At 24.8% G+C, this 21,283-nt stretch overlaps 1 protein-coding gene across 5 annotated transcripts; it reads right to left on the bottom strand.

Moving 5' to 3' along the window:
• On the bottom strand, window positions 1-19,638 carry LOC114126461 (ATP-binding cassette subfamily G member 4-like). 5 transcript variants are annotated; one of them, XM_027990416.2, is made up of 12 exons: window positions 19,278-19,638; window positions 4,957-5,096; window positions 4,003-4,120; window positions 3,753-3,942; window positions 3,533-3,678; window positions 3,230-3,468; window positions 3,031-3,159; window positions 2,720-2,829; window positions 2,187-2,355; window positions 2,012-2,112; window positions 1,785-1,940; window positions 1-742 (listed from the first exon to the last, which is right to left on the bottom strand). In XM_027990416.2, exons 1-12 carry the CDS (start codon window positions 19,298-19,300, stop codon window positions 395-397), a joined length of 1,869 nt encoding a protein of 622 aa, XP_027846217.2. In that variant the 5' UTR covers window positions 19,301-19,638; the 3' UTR covers window positions 1-394. The 5 variants fall into 5 exon arrangements, with proteins under 5 accessions (XP_027846217.2, XP_050056834.1, XP_050056833.1 ...); XM_050200877.1 differs by lacking the exon at window positions 19,278-19,638 and adding an exon at window positions 11,301-11,471 and having other exon boundaries at window positions 4,957-5,117; XM_050200876.1 differs by lacking the exon at window positions 19,278-19,638 and adding an exon at window positions 11,301-11,471.
• Between the last annotated feature and the right edge of the window lie 1,645 nt (window positions 19,639-21,283).

Below are 21,283 nucleotides of genomic sequence, written 5' to 3'. Positions count from 1 at the left end.
TTATTCTGTAAAAAACATACATTTTGTATTTTATATCATTTAAAGAATAATAATTATTATAATTACCCAAATTTAAATTTAAATGCATAATATTGCATTTTACAAATACCTGTTTATCTTTTTAGAACAATAAATAAAAAATACAAAATACCTAAATATTTTTAAACCATTAAATGCAGAATAATTTCTTGCATATAAGTATAACAACAATAATAATAATAAAAATTGAATAGTTATATAAAAAAAAAAAAGGTCACTAAATCGTCACAAATCATATACGTTCTCTAAACCTAAATGTATAAATTGTTTTATATACAAGTTCTCTAAAATAAGTATATTATGTAAGTAAATTGTTTAGTATGCCGTTCATTTATACAACGAAGCAATCTTAATATTATAATGACACTCTCGATCTGACTCTAAGTCGTAACAAAAAGTATGCAACTACTCTGGTGATTAGTAGAGTGATGACCAAAGCATATACATCATAGTTGAAATGATCAGTGGTCATGGCGACTTCATCTAAAAACTTTGTTGGATACTTGTAATGGCAATACAAAGAGTAACATGGCAAAATGCCACGTTTATCGTAGATAGCGGCGACTAGTGCATCCAAACCGTATCTCAAGAATGATATTTCTGTTCCCCACTTTAATAGATATGGTATGTCACGGAGATTCACACCAAAGCCACTGAACACCATCAACAAAACAACGATAATAGGCCCAACGAAGTTACCGTTCTATATAAATTATTACAAAACAAATGAATTTTTTGTTTATTTAAAACTAATTTCTACATAGATAGGTAACGCATTATTTTAGTGTTATAATTTACTATAATATATATATATATAAGTAGATTCTGTCTTTAAATATGATATGAATTCATGAATAGATTATATCATAGGTATTAGATATATGAGAATGTACAAAAAAATAATTTGATTGTTTGAGGCGCTAAATATGATGATAGGTAAATTTATTACTAATATAATATATTTATGATAATTATGTTTAGGAATTTATTTGTTGAAATAAAGAATAACTTTTCTATTCTAATGGATTATTATTGTAAAATACTACCTACCTTCCCTTTACCTTCGGTAAGTAATAGATGTATTGTATTTAAACAAAATATAATGATATTATTATGCAAGAATTATCTTAAAGTCAACTTCCGATGATATGTTACAATTTATTACACATATGTATGAATACTTAATTCACATGCTGCTACTTATCGCATCCAGTACATTATTTTGTTATAAAATAATACCAAATTTTAACTGTTTTTGTTGAGTATCTATTATTCTGATTTTTCCGTAATAACATGAAGAGTACACATTTATCTCCTATCACCTTTGAGGTGTAATTCACTTTTTACAAACCGGAGGAAATAGCACAACTTAAATTCATCGTTGGTTATGTACTATTTACGATAATACAATAATGAGTGATGGTTCGGCATGTAATTGGTGTAGAGAATTTAAAAACAGACACACAAATGTGCTTAATAAAGGGGACCAAAGACACAAATTCATCATGACTGAAGAGGTTCACCAAGTTGGCCGAGAAAATAGTCTTTTTACAATTTCAGATGTTTTAACAAGATTTCCCGGAATTCCTCATAGTAATCTACACAGAATTTTGTTTAAAAACTTGGGTTATCACAAACTGATTATAAATGGCTAAAAATATTAAGCTCGACTGGTAAAAAATTACGTTACACGAATTAATTAATTTTACTTAAATATTAATATGAACGTCCATATTATTACTTACAATAACGCTAAACCAAGCGCCAATAATGAATCCTAAACTTTGAGAAATGAGAACCATTAGCCAACTAATGAATGTAAACATGCCAAATCTATTCCATTCCAGTGGTTGTCCTGTCATTAAATAAATGATCACGGAAAATATTAAACAGCCAAGTGTCTATAACAGAATAATAATAATATTATTGCTTACAATATAAAACAATTATAACTTATCAAGTATTTTCTTACCGTAATTGGAATATCTAATATGTTTGTAGCGATATAGTATGATTTTAATGAATACCATCTATTAAAATGTTCTTTTGTCAATATAGAAATTTCAGCAGGAACTTAAAAAACATAATTAAAATTAATATAATATATTTCTATTTAAATATTATTATAAAGTGATTTAAAAACTTACAGTTAATAATATTTAACATCAATGTTGATCCAACGTGATGCATGAGAATGGAAAATAGTAAATTATAGTTATCAAAGATTTTGCTGCCGTCATCACCAATTTGTAAAAATAGTGTACCTAATAATAAACTTACTATTATATTTACACCTATTCGTAGATAAGTCAAATCCTAAAGAAAATAAATATTTCAATTATTCGTAATACATTTAAATAATTCCTACTTACTATTTACGTCCATAAAAATAAGTTTAAATATAATTTAGCCAATTTAGTTACATTGACAACTATATCAATAGTTAAAAAAAAGTATAATACTATACGCATTTATGGGTAAATAAAGATATTTAAATTTCAATCTTATTAAATTTAATAAGTCTAGATTTTTTCAAAATGATAAAATATAACTTATTTATAGTTAAAATATACGTCCACAGATAATCAATTTAAAATAATAATAATTTGTTCAGTACCTATGTTTTATATTATTTTAAATTTTTAACAATAAATTGTAAACAAATTTAGTGTCAACTTACCGGATCTCTTTTACATTTTAAAACTCCTCGATGTAATAAACATTTCAATTGGTTATAAGCAGTAGTTTCATGCACCACATCGACTTCTTTTGATATTTTTTGAGTATTACCTAGTTAATAAAACATATTTTAAATTAAATATTTAATTGATAGATATTTATGATTATGTTTATATTTTTAAAATGCAAATGTAAATAAAAAAATTAAAAACTTAGATTTATGATTTGTCGTCTTTACTTCTTTATTTTTTATTAATTAAATATTCGTTATTCTTAATTATTTTGTAGTAACAAAAAAATAGTGTTCAATACCTGAAGATGCGTCATTGATGGCTGGTAAATCAGAAATTCCTGTCCATGTTAAACACTTTCCATTTTCGATTTCTTTTGCCATTTTTTGAATTTTGTCGTTTCCGTGATCGCCACAAGCCAATTCAATTACTATGATACATAGTTTATTCAATTATGTTATATGGAAAGAGTTACGTATTATTGTATTCTATTATTTTACCAAAATCAGCTGGATTATGATAGATGGGACAGGGTAATTCGAGTTTTGATAAATATGGTATTATATTGCCAGTAGATCCTTGATACAAACATGTTCCTTGTGAAAGAATATATACTTGATCAAACATCTGGAATAGTGATGCACTAGGTTGATGAATTGTGCATATTATGGTTCTTCCTTGGTGAGCTAATAATCGTAGAAGCGATATACATTGAGAACATGAAGAACTATCTAAGCCACTATTTAATAAGAAAGTAATAATAATTAGTTGAAATAGAAATGTTAAAAACATTTAATGCTTACGTCGTTGGTTCGTCCAAAAACATGACCGTTGGATTGTTTATTAGTTCTAGAGCTATTGAAAGTCTTTTTTTTTGACCACCGGATAATCTTGCGGTTCTAGTGGCCTTACATTTGTCGAGACCCAGTGTAGATAATATTTCGTCCACCTAAATATCATAAAAGTCTACTCAACATTTTGTAAACGTTTATACTCGTATTTTAAATCTTAAACATTTTTTACCACAGCATCTTTATATTTTTGAGTCTTGTCCATAGAGAGCTTAAGATTCGCAGCAACACTCATGTTTTCATTCACTGTTAATAGCGGTTGCAAGCGATCATCTTGTTGAATATAGCAAGACAGTCTTCGAAAACTATCTAAACGCCTTTCTTCACCGTTTACAGTAACGTTCCCTCGGACACCTTTTAAACTTAAATCAAAAATATTTTTTGAAACGTGATTTTTTTTAGTTTGTTGTCAAATTTCATACTTATATCCAGATAAAACGTCCAAAAGTGAAGATTTACCCGCACCTGATGGTCCCATAATAGCAACCAATTGGTTTGGTGCGAATATACCATTAATGTTCTTAAGAACATCTTTGGTTCCTATAATTTACAATAAATAAATATAAATAATAAATATTTATAAATTGTTTGTTATAAAAATAGATTAAAATAATTATTACAATTATTTTCGGATATTTTGAACGGTGCTTTCAAAACTATATGTTAGTGATGCACAAAATATGAATTTATATTGAATTAAAATAAAATTATATAATGAATTAGTATTTAATATACCTAAATATTATGACGTATAAACATAAAAACACTTAAAAAATCGAAATAATATAATTAAATTCATCTTGATTAGAATAAACATAGGTAACCACTGTATTGCCAATATATACTTAATAATAATACAGATTTGTATATGTATCAACTTTTAACGTTTTTATTATGTAACATTTAATTTAATATTGAATAAAATCAAGATATTAGGTATAGGTTAGGTTAGGTTAATATTATATATCATAATATAAGAGTTACTATTAATCTAGGAATTTTAATAATATATTATGAAAAAAAAAATGCTACAATTAATACAAGTTATATGTTAAAAAATAATGTCTTATTACTCCTCACATAAATTCAATAACAGTGTTATAATTAGTTTAGAATAATTCAATAAAATTGTGTATAACTATACAAATAATGTTATAAATTATTGTACCTAATTTAATAATGTAACCTATACATGCTTATATAAACCTTCAAACACAGTAAAAAATATGATGATTCTAGTGGATTCTACTATTTAAATTATTTAACTGACTTTCTTAAATATACATTATTGTTGTATACGAAAAAGATGCTTTAACAGTTAAGCTAAATTAAATTATAATAAAAAATATGTTTCAACATGTTAAATATAGACTTACCTTTTCCAATTCCAAGTGAGACTGTATAGTATAGATTTTTAAATTTTAGCGTGACTTGATCTTGTTTCCTGTCTTTAATGAACAATCCTTTTGGCTCATATAGCCCGTTTGAATCATCCTTCGGCTCCATAGACTCACGGCTAAAACATATAGGTATACGCCTATACAATTTAAATAATCGCACAATAAACTCGTATTTGATAAAAAAAAAATACACAAAATATAATTATACAGATATCGTCTAAGTTCTTTAATCAATTTAAAATGCATTAGTGACTACGAACCTAAGCCCTAAGGTCGTAGTTAAGATATAAACATACACAATGGACGGATATATACTAATATTATAATACAAGTTGGGATCTCATATACGACGTCCCCCACTTAGCAGACAAAATATTCGGTAATGACAGCTGTTGGTGCGATAAAAGGGTTTGAGATTCCTTTGAAATAACCTGGGCATGGACAATGAAATGCTTATCATAGTCCTAATGTATAAGGACACAAAATACAATTGGTTTTTTTAACCGTTTTTTTTTTATGTACAGAGTGTTTAAAATAAACACGCCAAATACGATTAGTAATATTTATATTTAAACAGTTAATATACTTAATCGTTTTTATATATATATTGATCTTGATTTAACTGCTTATTATTTACGACTACATAATTATGTTTACCAATAATTAATTTAATTTTAATAATAGTTTTAAAAATAAATTATGCAATTCAAAATCTTTTACTACTTGTTTATATTTTTGATGAAACTAATTATATACTAGATATATTAATATAATAAATTAATGAAAATTTAGTTTTTACAGAATAAAAGTTAACATTTAATTACCAACAGCTTAATTTCAAAGTCTATAAACGAATCAATGATAAATAGGTAGTAATAAATTAATATATGCATTTATAGAATAGTATATCAGTATATGTAAAACATACTCTACCCCAATGCAATTAAAATTAATGTTTTTTAGTAAACTACAGTAATATAGATAATTAAAAAAATCTTTCTACATTCCAAATTTTTTTAATGCTTGATAATGTAAAATGTAAAATAAAATGTAAAATATCTACCATCCATAATAAAATATTTATCATTGTGCGTAATCATGTCCTTGCATGTAAGCATTAATCGTTAATAACATTTAACTATTTAAGTATAACTTCATTTACTTCTATTAAATAAATAAGATATTTCTATAATATGCTGTTAAATAAAATTTTCAAAAAATATTCTTTATTTTAATTTAATTACAAAGATAGTAAATTTAAAAAAGTTCTATGTATACACTATACTTATATAATATATTGTAAATTGTTATAAATTTAAAACGAACGTTAACACTGTTATATTATAATCATATATAATAGTATGATACATAATTATTATGACGTATACTATAATACTAGTTAAACTTATAGATAAAAATTTCAAATTTCAAATTTCAGATCATTTTTATTCCTGATTATGACATTTCTTTTCCAATTTAAATAGTCGATATAAACAATTAAACATTAGTTCCAAAATTAAACATGAACTCAACGGCCAATAAAAATAAAATTAATTTGAACAATTAAAAAACAAAAGGCTTTAGGTACATTTTATACCTATATTATTGTTATAATTACTAATTATATAAATATTTATGTAGAGAAGAAATACTTTAATTTATTTGTACGGTTAAAACTGTCTAGGCATTTAGAAATACATAATCCCTACAATGTACATTATTACATTCACAATTAATACTATTATTATTATTATTATAACTTATTTTAAATAACGTTTGTTGTAACCATGATCACATATTATGAATAAAAATGTTAGTTCTGTATAATTTATTAATATTTAAGTTGTCTTGAATATAATTTCGATCCGAACAAATCTATTTACCTACATTGCTCCACCAATCATATAGCTCATTTACGTCTTAATTTATTATTCACTGACCATTTACTATCCCCAATGACGAATAACAATATAATAATAATAAATAATACTAGCATTATCAAATTTATTATTTTGTTTAAAAAAATATAACATTTATGAACTTCGTAAAATTTTCATCTGGTCTAAAAATGATCAAAAATAACCAAAAATTCAGAGTAAAAACTGAAAAACATAAATCTACATCTTGAAAACTAATACTAAGTAATAATCTATAAGATGACACCGCCAGAAAAAACTAGGCAGATAAATAAATTGTTAATATAAATAACTTTTTAAGTTAATCTTACTTATTTATTACTCAAAATACCAAAACTTTTTATTATTGTATTACAAAGTTCAAATTTTCAACATTGGTTTTAATATAATTTAAGTAGATTTAGTGTATACTAAATGTAATTCATAAATAAAAACATAATGAAATTAATCAAAGAGTTATTTATATATAAAATAAATACCTATTTATTGTTATTTACAAAAATAAAAAGTACCTCTGACTCAAACTAAACTAATCAAAATGTTTATTATCAGACGGAAAAAATTTAAATAGTGTTAAAAAATTTCGTTTTAAGATGAGTAACCATCACGTAATGTATCTTTTTATTACAAACAATAAACTGTACAAGGTTCGGAAAATAAAATAAAAAATAATCAGCTTATATATTAGCAATAAGTAACAATATTTATAAAATAAAAATGTATGCTAAGACGGTTACTAAAGTTCTCACCTCAAAAATAAACAACATTACGTTATACCAATAACCATAAATTTAATATGGTATTGTATGACGTAGTTAGTTCCTATCTGAAAAAATAACTAAATTAAAATGTCATAATTATATAGTTAATAAATAATTGAGTACCTGCCTACTTAATGAATAACAATTTAGCACATTTTTGCCTTTGCAATTATTTATGTATCATAGAATTTACTAACTATAAAAAGTTCCTACTACAAATTATAAAATATAATTACGTATGTTAAATATACACACTGTATTATTACGTCATATTGATTTTTCAATTTTGTAAATACCTAAATCATATATTTTATAGCCAGTCAATATAAAATATTTTTTAAACCGTCATAGTCATTACTATAAATTATAACAGTAATATTCAATAGAATATTATAGTTAGCCTATAACTTGGATTTTTATTTATAAACTTATAACAAGTAAAGTTCATTATAATATATTATATGCTTTTAATTTTAAAAATTCTACTTTTTATAGTCTAAATTTAATTTAGCTATATAAAATTATATAAAAGTTTTTTGGAATATAAACAAAATAATACACGAATATAGTTTAAATTTTAGACTTGGAATTATCTAGTTTATATTTATAATTTTTACAAAAAAATCTCATATTATAAAAAACCTACCTTTTTAGGTACATAATAGTTATACTCGATAATTAAAAATATCAACAACAAAGAATTATATTTCACTATAATATACTAAAATAGTAAAATATAAAAGTTGTGTCTGTAATCTCTAGTTATTACATACAGTCAAATAAAATGGATAGATAGTTTTTCTACAAGCCATGATTTACACCCAAACAATGAAAAAGTATTTTCTATTTTTAGAATTTTGATTAAAATACTGACTAAATTCTCATCATTCTAAAATGTTCATAAATATTTCAAATCGTGATAAACATAAATTATAATTTGTTTTACTCAAATAGTAGGTGCCTATATTAAAATAAACAATCATACAACAAAGGTTTATACGTTTATATTCATTATTACGTAATTACTGTACAGCTCATATCTGAAATTTAACAATGCAGTTCAAACATGAGAATTTGATATATATATCAATATTTGTAGATGGTACAATGACCAATGAGTAAAACATAAATATTTATTTAATTTTTTCGTTGATATATATATTACTAAAACAAATGATAAATTTTATTCATGAAGTATTATTTTTACATACATCGTACATTATTCAATGTGTTTATGTAAAAATCTATAATGTACATAAAGCATGTTGCATTTTAATATACGTCTATGTTTAATATAAGCCGTTTAAAAAACTAGATTTATGATACGCGTCTATGTTGTTTAGTAAATCTCAAGACGCTATAAGTTTTTACTATACTTTCACTATTCTGGGGAATAACTGTAAATAAATAATAGTACTTAGAATTTACAATACAAAAAATGTTATATTTTAGTTCCAATAAAAATTTTATTAAACAACTGTTAGTATCAATGTATGATTTATCTAGTCGTACTAGCATACAAATTTTATTTACATCTTCATGACGTGGATGTATTTGAGAAAAAACGTACCAATATAATAAAATGTAAAAATCAATAATCTAAATATTCTAACCTATTACTTTAAAACATTATTAAACTGATAATATGATATAATTTAAAAATATAATATATACAGAAAGATAATAATATTCATGTTAGTTAATTACTTTATTCAATATAATTTTATAAAAATTAAGTATTTAAGTTGTTTTTGACTTTTAAATTTAATGAATAGATGTAGGTACTATATGAATCGGTCAATCGATTTCATAATAGTTTTGGATCATATCAACACACTTCAACATTTTTTATGTATCGCACAAATATAATTGTAACATATTTTATTTCCAAACTAATCCAGATAAGAAATTTATCATTCCAAATATAATATATTAAAGAGCAATATTTAATTTGACGATAAATTTACTAATTATATCATAATATATAATATGAGTACGACCTTACTATTTGTAAACATTTAATTCATTAACATTTTCTGCTAAATATTTTTACATTACATTATTCACTGATCATTATTTATGATATCCACATGTAAAAGTTTAATATTTTAAGAATGTAAACATAAATAAAAAAAATATTTATTTGGAAATTAATAAGAAATTAATTAGTTTATTTGTTTAATCTAAAAATAAAGTGTATAAAAATTGAATAGCATGAATTTCCGTAGAAGAACTTTTGTCTAGTGGAAATAGATAACGGTCGATAATTTCTATAAACCCACTACCTGTAAAACAAGTTAAGCACTTATAACACTCTGTATACTAGTTATTAACAAAGTTTTATCACGTTTTATCTGTTTTATTGAAAAAATCTACATTTATAAAACTCAAGTATAAATTATATTAAGCTGTTAAATGGGTTAATATCCTATATTGATAATATTGATAAAAATTACTGTGAGTAGCATATATTTTTTTCTGTATCTATAATAGAAAAATGAAACATTTTTCTAATACAAATTGATCTGTGAAATTTAACTTTAATTGATAAAATCACATTTTCAGGTAACAAAAATATAAAAAAAATATTTATTTGGAAATTAATAAGAAATTAATTAGTTTATTTGTTTAATCTAAAAATAAAGTGTATAAAAATTGAATAGCATGAATTTCCGTAGAAGAACTTTTGTCTAGTGGAAATAGATAACGGTCGATAATTTCTATAAACCCACTACCTGTAAAACAAGTTAAGCACTTATAACACTCTGTATACTAGTTATTAACAAAGTTTTATCACGTTTTATCTGTTTTATTGAAAAAATCTACATTTATAAAACTCAAGTATAAATTATATTAAGCTGTTAAATGGGTTAATATCCTATATTGATAATATTGATAAAAATTACTGTGAGTAGCATATATTTTTTTCTGTATCTATAATAGAAAAATGAAACATTTTTCTAATACAAATTGATCTGTGAAATTTAACTTTAATTGATAAAATCACATTTTCAGGTAACAAAAATATAAAAAAAATATTTATGAACAAACTTTAGCAAGAAATTATGAGGAAAATAATAATTGGTCTTCCTAAATAATTTTTACTCCAATAAATCGAATATATATTATAGATAAAAAAAAGTATAGATATATATACATACATACAACAAGTTTGAGCATTTTTAAATACAACTTTTATTATAATTACTTTTTTTCAGTTTTGTGTAAATTAAACAAAAAGGTCTAAAAAAACTGTATGATAAACTATCGAATAGCAATTCTTGAAAAAAAAATCGTACGCATGAGTTGTGTGATGAACTCTAAAAGTTTCAATTTAATCAACGTTATTTCCTTTTAATTTTTATAAAATAAAGAAGCGTACTATTTTCTTTCGAAATTAATGCACATATTATATGTATATAATAAGTATAAATTTGAATAAAGTATAAAAGTTCTCTATAGTAAACGAATGACGTATACTGAAAATGCACGTTTAAAATTGAATATATATTTTGTAATTACGTTCAATAAGGGGTTGATACAGAAAATAACATAAAAATAAACAAATACAAAAAAGTTTAAACATTTAGTATTTAGTTACAATACTATTTAACTTAATATAACTCTTTTCAATGTAAATTACCTTATTAATGTTAATTTAAGCAGGTGGTCTTTGATAAATTATATTAAACTTGAATAATATTGGTTCACCAACGTAAGTAGCTATTGTTTGATTGACGACTGATCCATCAAACACTCACACGCGACTGACCGGAATATAAAAGATATAAGTTTATTACAATTTGATGTACTGACAAAATATATTATTAATGTTAAGAACAGATTAATCTAAACGGTTGAATTTTGACCTCTGAATATTATTTTATCACAAGACACGTTTCCCACTTGCTAACAACGATGCGCCAACATTTCGAATATCAGCGATTTTAGTTTGGTAATAATAATAATATATTTTTAATTTAAATTTCATATAAAATATATTGTACCAACGATTTTTATTATGTTAAAATCGCTTAATAAATAAACATTTGTATATTATAATCTTTTATTTTTTAGACTAAATCGTGATTTGATAATATTGTATGTATATTATATAGGCATATTATAAATACTTGCAATACTATGAATATATCATTATAATAATAAATTGATAAAATTATAATTTAAAACTATGTGTAATGTATCTAATCTATTCTTAAATAATTAATGTAAAATTACAATTTATTGAAAACTATAATTATAACGTGACAGTTTTGAAATAATCTAAATTTATTTTTCGAGTATTTTATTATATTTATAGAAATACAATTTATATCTACTTTAAAATATTTTAAACTACATTCAACTTTTTAAGTAATTTCACTGAAGCATCTAATCCTAACCTAACGCAACTATATTATCTTATTTTCGTATTTATTTTTTCACATATTTGCATATTGTATACATATCATAGTATCATATAGATTGTAATTCTTTTATATTTTTTTTTCTCAAATAATATATAGCACTAAAAAAATGAAGAAATAAAGAAAATCTTCTAGATACCAACGAATATTTTATTAATAAATGCGATTTTTAAAGCCCTAATAAATTCTATTCAACTTTTTAATTTACTATATTATTTAATGTAAAATCTTACTAAGAATTACATTATTAGTTATTGGTTTTACAGCGACATGCTTATTTTATTTTATTAAAAACCTAGGTATGATCACATTTTTTTGGGTAAAACTTACTTCATACATTTCGATTCATTTTAAATATTCATTATTATATATATAAATATATTTCACATGGAATTTTAAGCAAAATAATATAATTTCCCTATTAACAAACAGATATAAATTATAATTTAATGTGAATCAGCAATAATAAAAAATTTAATATAATAAAATAACATTCATTATTATTTTTAGTATCAAAAATTTTAACTTTGGATGTAAAAATAAATATAATATTTAGAGTGTACACTTAGTAGGATTATTACCTTTAATTGAGACTAGCCGGTATTCATTTTTAATTATAGAGCCATAAGTTAGAATAATTCTAAATTGTATAAGTGATGAAAAATATTAACTACTCAAATTACCTAATACATATGTGGCTATTTAATAATAATTTATTTCTTTAAATTTGAAATGGCTGTTTATCGTATGTACAATGTACAATGCAATGCAATGTACAATAAGTACAATGTACATACATTTGTGTAATTTAAAACGAATACGCCACAAATTTAAATAAATTACCTAATAATTACAATAATGGAACAAGTGCAGTTGATATGTTATATATTACACTAATACTTATTAGGTACATATAAGTCTTGCTCATAGCTCATGCACTCCTGCTTTAAATAATAATATAATTTCTAGACATTATTAAATTAATTAATTAAATTAATTTAGTTAGACGACTTCGTATGAACTAATAATACTGTAGATGACACTATTCATTCTTTTGACTCATTATAGGTTTGTAATTGTTAAGGATCTATATATCAGGGTATACTAGGTACCTATATAATCGATATTATAAAAATAACTACAGAAAAAAATATTTAAATAGTTGCGTATTACTTATTAAAAGTTTAACACTCCATTAAAAACATGTATGTTGGTCACATAACTAGAAAATAGTAAAAAAAAGAACAATTTTTTATGCCATAACAACTGTACTACCTAATTAAAACAAAAATTAAATCACTACACAAACATAATATAAAAGCATAAACAAAACAGAAATTATATCAGTCTATTGTTTAATACACAAAATGAAATATTTTAGAAACTTGACATAATATCAAAATATGATATGTAAAGCATATATATATAACATAAATATTTATATTTTGTTGTCACTTATTTTGAATTCAATGTATAATTAAGGCTACATATGAATTGCATCCCGAAATAAAAAATTTGATAAGTGGGTACATGAATTGCGTCCGGCCTTATCTAAATTATTACATGATATACGTCCGGTTTTATTTATTTTGTCAAATTTGAGTCTAATTTTGAAACAGTAATCCACTCATCATTATTAATCGTGTGACCATCAGTTCAAATAAAAAAATGCTGGTTATATTTAAGTCAAAATTAGTGGAAGAAAATTCAAACGGTTCATTTAAGACTTAAACTTTAAGTCAAAAATTAAAAAAAAAATCAGATATAATAAGTACCTTTTTTCTTAAAATATTTTGTTGGTTTTCCATTTTTAAAATCAAATGTAGTGGAGGATTATTTTACACGTTTTCATTTACTTACTTTTAATTGTATATCAACAATAAAAATCAATAATATTAACTTACCGATAGTCATAATTTGGTATTGACAATCCTAAATCTATCTGAAATGGGAAATAGGAGAAAAAATAATGTTTTTACGTTGGATGAAATTCGTGTAGTCGTTAAATATCTTCGGGACGCAATTCGTATGCAGCGATTATTAGGATCAAATTTTTTTCTTCATTATTATCAAAAAATGAAAAATATGAAAAAACAATATATTATATATGTCTTATTTTAGTAGCTATTATGTTATATTATATTAAACATGTATTATTTATTATTTTAAAAGGATATTATTCAACAGCACAAATCCTGCCACCACATCCTTGCAGATCACGGTACAATTATTATACAGCTATAATATAATATTCTCGGGGTCAGAGCGGCACAAACCCGCGAGAAATACATTTTGATCCGCCACGCCGCTCGTCACCACTCTCCTGAAGCCCTCCCACCGTGTCATGCAACAATAATAATATAATAACACGCGGCCCTCGTCCTATTTCTCATCCTCGTCCTCCTCTTCGGCACTTCTCTAACCCACCGCTACCGTTTAAACGCAGCAATGATAATATTATTACAGTAATCGCAGTACAAAGGCGGAAGACATGCAGTAATGGAAAAGTAAGTCTTATTGTAAACGAAAACTCTATATGTATATATGTGTAGTACACATAGTGTATATCTACTATATAATATAATATATATTATGTGTATTATGTTTACATGTCTCTTGAATTTAATCCCACGAAGAGTTAAATATCTTCGTACAGCATCATAAAAGCGGTTATAAATTATAATATATACCAGATACCTATATAATATTAATAACAACACGGTGCACGGGTGAAATTTGCCAGTGTTTATTGTTACAAAGTTCTTGACGCCGTGCTCGTAATCTAAAAGCGTTATTCTCGTGATACATTCAAATCTACATATATAGATACAGAATAATACACATCATGAATACAGTGTGTGTGTATATGTGTGTGTATCGTGTATGCGTATCATGTATATTCGCAAAAGATAAGTTTATCAATTTCCATTAAAATTCAAAAATATTTTCATATATTATGTTTTAAACTACTTAACAACGGTATGTCTGTATCATAATATTATATAATTATACACACTAGGCGATGATGTAATTAAATATTGAGGGTGGAACCATTATTATTCGTTAAATTAAAATTAAACAATAAACATGTGTCGAATTTTACTGTCGTTAATGAAATTTAGTTGAATCGATGTAAACATATACTAAAATATATGGAAAAAATAGATATACCTACTAAGAATAACTATTCTTAACATATAAAATAGGCATCGTCTCCACTGATAGTTTAATGCCGCTCTTTAGTGGATGACTGGGTAAGCGTATCACTGATCCAAACCACATAATACTCCCATTATGATTTATCACTCAAATAATGTCAAATAAATATATAGACAATTGTTATTATTCAATAAAACGATGTACCTATGCTATTAATGATTAAATATTGTGAAGGGGAGACAATAACCTAGTACCGAATTTGACCACTTGGCCGCTTCACCCAATTACATCTTATATTATAAAAAATACATTTTTATGGAATCTAGGACTGGTCTTTGCGGCGTGAATGCAATTGTAGCTCTGATAGGATTGTTTTAATATTGATATGAATTGAATTATTACTATCGGTAAAAAAAAAATAAAACAATTTTTAATGCCACGTGTACATCGATTTTGCGAAAAATTCTCGATCGCATCATATTTGTCTTATTTAATGTATTTTACGTGTTAAATTACTTTTTAAGTATTTATTTAATAGAATACCTATGTATGACCTATGAGTGGCTATGACTATATTAAGATAATTCAATAATTTCACAAATACACATCAACATCGTTTGTAATACTCCTGTATGTAGTCATTTTATACGTTATGAGTTAAAAATATTCCTAACGATTTATTTTAATTATTTGATAAGAAAATACATCAAATAACCGCGCCGTAAACTCTATTTTTCATTAACATGAGATAACGTATTACAAAGGTACCCATCCACATAAAAAATTGCCATTCTCGCAGAATAAAAAAACAAAACAAAACAAGTTTTATACATTTATACATATTTATAGGTTTTAAATATCAATCTGACATTATGTCGTGAGTAAAAGTTAGATGGATAAAAACAACGCACATTATTTTATAGGAATTTGTTATGTATAACAGTCTTTGAGTGACCTCATTTAAAATACGAAAGCCGGTATAAAACCTTGTGCTTTATCCACGTCTATGACAAAAAAAAAGATAGATATGTTCATACGATTTGTAAATAATATTACTGTGATTGCATATTATTATGATTGTGTAATCAAATTATTACTTCATTACAAATCACATTGTTTTTAATTAATGTTTGTTTGTTATTTAGTTCTATTATAAGAACGCCAAGACCAAAATTATTGTAAAATACTAGGTACGACGTTCAATCATTGAACATGACAATTTATTTTGTTTAATACTAAATCGTTGTTTTTATTAATTTTATTGATTATTACTATACAGAATGGATCATCGGCTATTATTAGTAAATATTTTAAATTAATTAAGCCCTTTAAATAAATGGTAGCGGGATAGATGTAGTGTCCTAAAATTTTAAGGGCCAAAAAAGGTTTGGTTTCATATGCAATCACTTCAATTTGTTAGTCTCAACTCAATTGCTTACTAAATATTTATTAAACATACTATACACATTAAAAAAGATCGTCAAAATAAAAATATAATTTTCTATCTCAAAATAAGATCAATGTATTGAAAGTCAATTAAAAATTTTTAAATAAAAAGGTTAAATAACTGAAAAAAATAAATACCTCCAGTCGCATAATTTGATCATGTTGGGGGGTGTATGAAATGTTTTAAATTGTACCTATAACCCCCCCCCCCCCCTCAAAAAAGGTATTTATCATAAGCATCTTATTTCAGGGAAATAAATGTATTTAGTAATTACTATTTACGCGTGTGACACGAAAATAAATAATTACAAAATATACAATAATAGCAGTAAATAAATGTAATTAATAATTCTTTTAAAAAAAAACATCAAGGGGGGATACGACATCCAAATACCCCTCCCCGTAATTACGCCACTGGATACCTCTCAACTTTAATACTTTGTATACCTATATGGTTCGTAGTATTACTTCGTATACAAAAGAACAATGGAAATCGTGATATTATATTATATAGTTACATTAAATTAACTCTATTATACTCGTATAGTATATAGGTAAATGTTGAAGAAGTGTACGATAAAACTTACCCATAATATGTAAGTAATTACACAATTGTCGATTGAATTAAATAAGAAGATGGAATTATATTGATAAATTAATAAATAATTAGCGGATACAAAAAAGAAAGACAAATAATAGTTTATAACTTTACAAGACATGATGGAATATTGTTTTTTTTATCGTAGTTTAAATAACTGTTAATAAGCATTTATATATTTCACATATTATATAAATTATATTAACATTTTAACATTTGTGACACAATTACGTCATAATAACTTTTGCATGTTTTTAATTCTTTGGCCTATTTTGAATTGATTAAATTAATGTAAAATTATTTTAATTATAAATAAAATAACATAATTTGGTTATAATTTATACATATATATAATATTATTATTGGTAATTTTATAAGTAGGTACACAGAAAGTTTCAACTCAAATTTCAATGATGTAATGCTAATCTATAGTAAAGTATTAAATCATATGAGGGTTTGGTTTAGTTAATTTTACAATTGTTTTATTAATTATTTGTGTTCTTCAAATAAGTCTGAACATTTATTATTATATATATTATATTTTAATACTTAAATATTTCATTTTCATCAATATACATGTTTATAAGAACTCAGATTATATCATGTATAAAATAATTTATTTTATTTTGCTAACAAAGTGATAGTATAAACTTTTAATCTTGAACCATTTTTTATAACAACAAGACAATTCAATATTTATACTAAAATTATAAGTAGAAAATTAAATTATTGTATTTTATACATTAATTCTTTAAAAAATACTAAGACTAGATGAATTATAAAAACAATATTATTAGATTTTGTGTTGACTGTTGACATACAATAAGTATTTATAAGAGTACATAGTTAAAATTTTCAAAATGATTAAAATAATGAATGTTAATAAGCCGAGTCTATATTTATACACATCCTATAATATGAGTATACAACTCATGATTTTGACAACATCGATGGCATTCAATCACGTGTACTTCTATGAGTTATGCTATAATTATGAGTAAGTCATGAGGAAAAATCAAAAACATTATCAGCAAACATATAAAACCGAATGCTAAGTCTAGGCCAAGTCTAAGTCTGGCTTTGGATCTCATTACCACACCCCTTCTTATTCGCTCAAATCAGCCCAAATAAGTGATAAATTGTATTATTATAAATTTGATAACACTGATATTTATTATAAATAAAATAATTCTGATTGGATCTTGACTTGCTTGTATACCAACTTACTCGATTACTTATGTTTATTAATTTTTTTTAATTTCAAGCTAATATTTTTATTTTTTTTTATAGTTCATTGAATAATGATTTTTACACATACTTATTGAATATAAAAATTAATAAAGACTAAAAGACTAGTAACGAGTTACAACCATCGATTTATTTATTTAAATAATTAAACTGATTCCAGATATAGAAGAAATTGGCAGTCAGAAACATATTATTATCTGGTTCGCAGATTTTTTTTTTTAAGTGAATTTAATGAAATTTTCATTAATATTTTAATTTTTCCTTTATTGGATAAAAATAAATATTATTACATAATATATATAAATATATTGCCTACTATTTTGATGGCTCTCAAAAATTTCCCTAATTGGTCTTCGGAAAATATCAATTGGTAATCCCTGCTGTTAATCGTGTAATACATTTATTCCTACTTGGTACTTAGTAGGTAAATTAGGTGCGAATCATAGATACATAAATAATCGCCAAATGGAGTTCGCTAACTAATACTCTGAAATACCTACATATTATATAATATACATCTTTATTTTGGAAAATTATAATCCATACAGTAAATACTAAATACAATGAGTAGGTAATCAGAAGAAGAAAAAAATTGAACAACGATAATTGCACGAAAGGAAGTCTCACAAAGTCACTGTATAAAACATATTAACATTTTAGTATTATATTGCGGATAGAGCCGCGTGGGTTATAATAAGAAGTCTCGTATACGCGTATAATATGTACAGAGCTGAGCACCTACCTACAACAGTGATTAAAATCCATTTATTTTACGAAGATGCTGTAGTAGTGTGGCAACAGTACCGCGACAATTATTATCGTACACGGTGTTTCTTGCGAGCGATCGATCCTAATTGCTTTGTTTTCGATAATATAATATTAGGTATATTAACATCATAATATTATTATATTATATTATACTCGCACATAACACAACATAAACGATTACACGCGTGCGCGCGCACACACGCACCTGTTTGCGCGCTGCTTGCACAATAATTATTATATTATAATTGGCAGGACGTGTAAGTAGAGGTAATCAGGTTACCGGTGTTGTAAAAACATTATGTGTTATAATAAACGCGCGAAACCGACCGCTGAAGATGAAGTACTGATTTCTCGCGGTGTACACGTCGTACACGCGAGCCGGCAACAAAACGGCCACGGCTCGAGATCGTTGTATATATTATTATTCCTACCATAATATTATATACATTATATAACCATGGTATACAACGCCTATGTCGGCTATATTGTATGTGACCGTGGTGTATGCCTGTCCGCAATGCGCGCATTTTTATAATCTGCCCGGGTACGCACGTTCTCCGTTCACCCGGCCGTCACTTTATCCGTACGAAACGGCGTTTTTCGTCCGCCACAAACAGGTAAATAAATAATTGTTAGTCGATCGTCGAGACGTGCACCGACGTCATACTATCGCAGCACGTCATTGCGAAGTCGTTCAGGGACGCCGCAACGGTTTTTTGACAGGGGCAAACCTATAATTATTATCATTCTTATAGGGTTATTGGAGAGGCCGACCGAATCAATTATTGTAATTTACGTTTTTTTTTCCTGAAAAAAAAAACAAGTCACATCAAAATTGATTGTTAAACTACGATAAAAAAAAAGAAAATTATTTACAAACATTGTTGTCGATCACTATCGCATGACTAAACTAACACTATATTATGTTATAAATTAATGTATATTAGGTATGTTTATAGACTATAGTACTATAATACACGAGTAATGGATTTTATGGGTATACATTATACAACTTAAAATAAATGTTATACCTATCGACGAATATTATATATTTCACTATCTTACTGTATGTATAAATGATAAATATACATACATATATATGCGTGTATAATATATTATGTTATTATGTACGACACGTCACCGGCACCCAACGAATTTTCATTAATTACAACAGTCTATTTAGAACACTGTAAGCGAGGTAAAACGTTAATGTGTTCAGATAGTTGTTTTAGTACAATAATTTTTAAATAAAAATAAAAATAAATAAATACTTTTGGAAAAATATATTCCTATGGGAATATAAACTCCTGCAGTACCTATAGAGTATAGACGGTCTCCCCTCATGGTGTCTATTGGTATCTGGCCCTCTGAGTAGGTAGTTTTAAAATTTAAATGATACATCTTAACTAAAAATGTATCGGTGAAATGTTCGTTAGATTGAGTACTCAAATTGTATCTACCTACACAATTTACAAATATTTAATACGAAAAGATCACAATTGGTGCAATTTTCCACGTACCTACGCTATGTAGGTATATAGCTATAACATGAATATTATTATATGCAACTGTCCGCTTACTTGGTAATAAGTAATAACTAATAAGTAATAATTAATACAAGTATTCCTTTATCATTATTAATAGATTTACATTACTATTTCTGAAGAAGTAGTAGGAATGAAAATTAAAATAATTCAAAATTCAAATTAAAACAATTTATAAAATTATTACGTGATAAATCCATTAAATTTATTATCTTAAGACTTAAATTATTATGAAATAAAAAAACAAAAAATTTAATTTTTTAATGCGTTTAAAATTTAAATATAATAAACCAAAAAACATATAACAAACTAATAAACTATGTATAATGAATGCTTAATAATTTTTCAAAATTAAATTTAAAATATATTAGATAGGTACCTAATTTAAAAATAAATTATTGGTAAGTATATAGTGACATTAATATACACATGCTGT

This window comes from Aphis gossypii, chromosome 2, assembly GCF_020184175.1.
Source record: "Aphis gossypii isolate Hap1 chromosome 2, ASM2018417v2, whole genome shotgun sequence".
Classification (NCBI taxonomy): domain Eukaryota; kingdom Metazoa; phylum Arthropoda; class Insecta; order Hemiptera; family Aphididae; genus Aphis; species Aphis gossypii.
The sequence above is the reverse complement of the archived record's forward strand: the minus strand, read 5'-3'. Positions and strand labels throughout refer to the sequence as shown.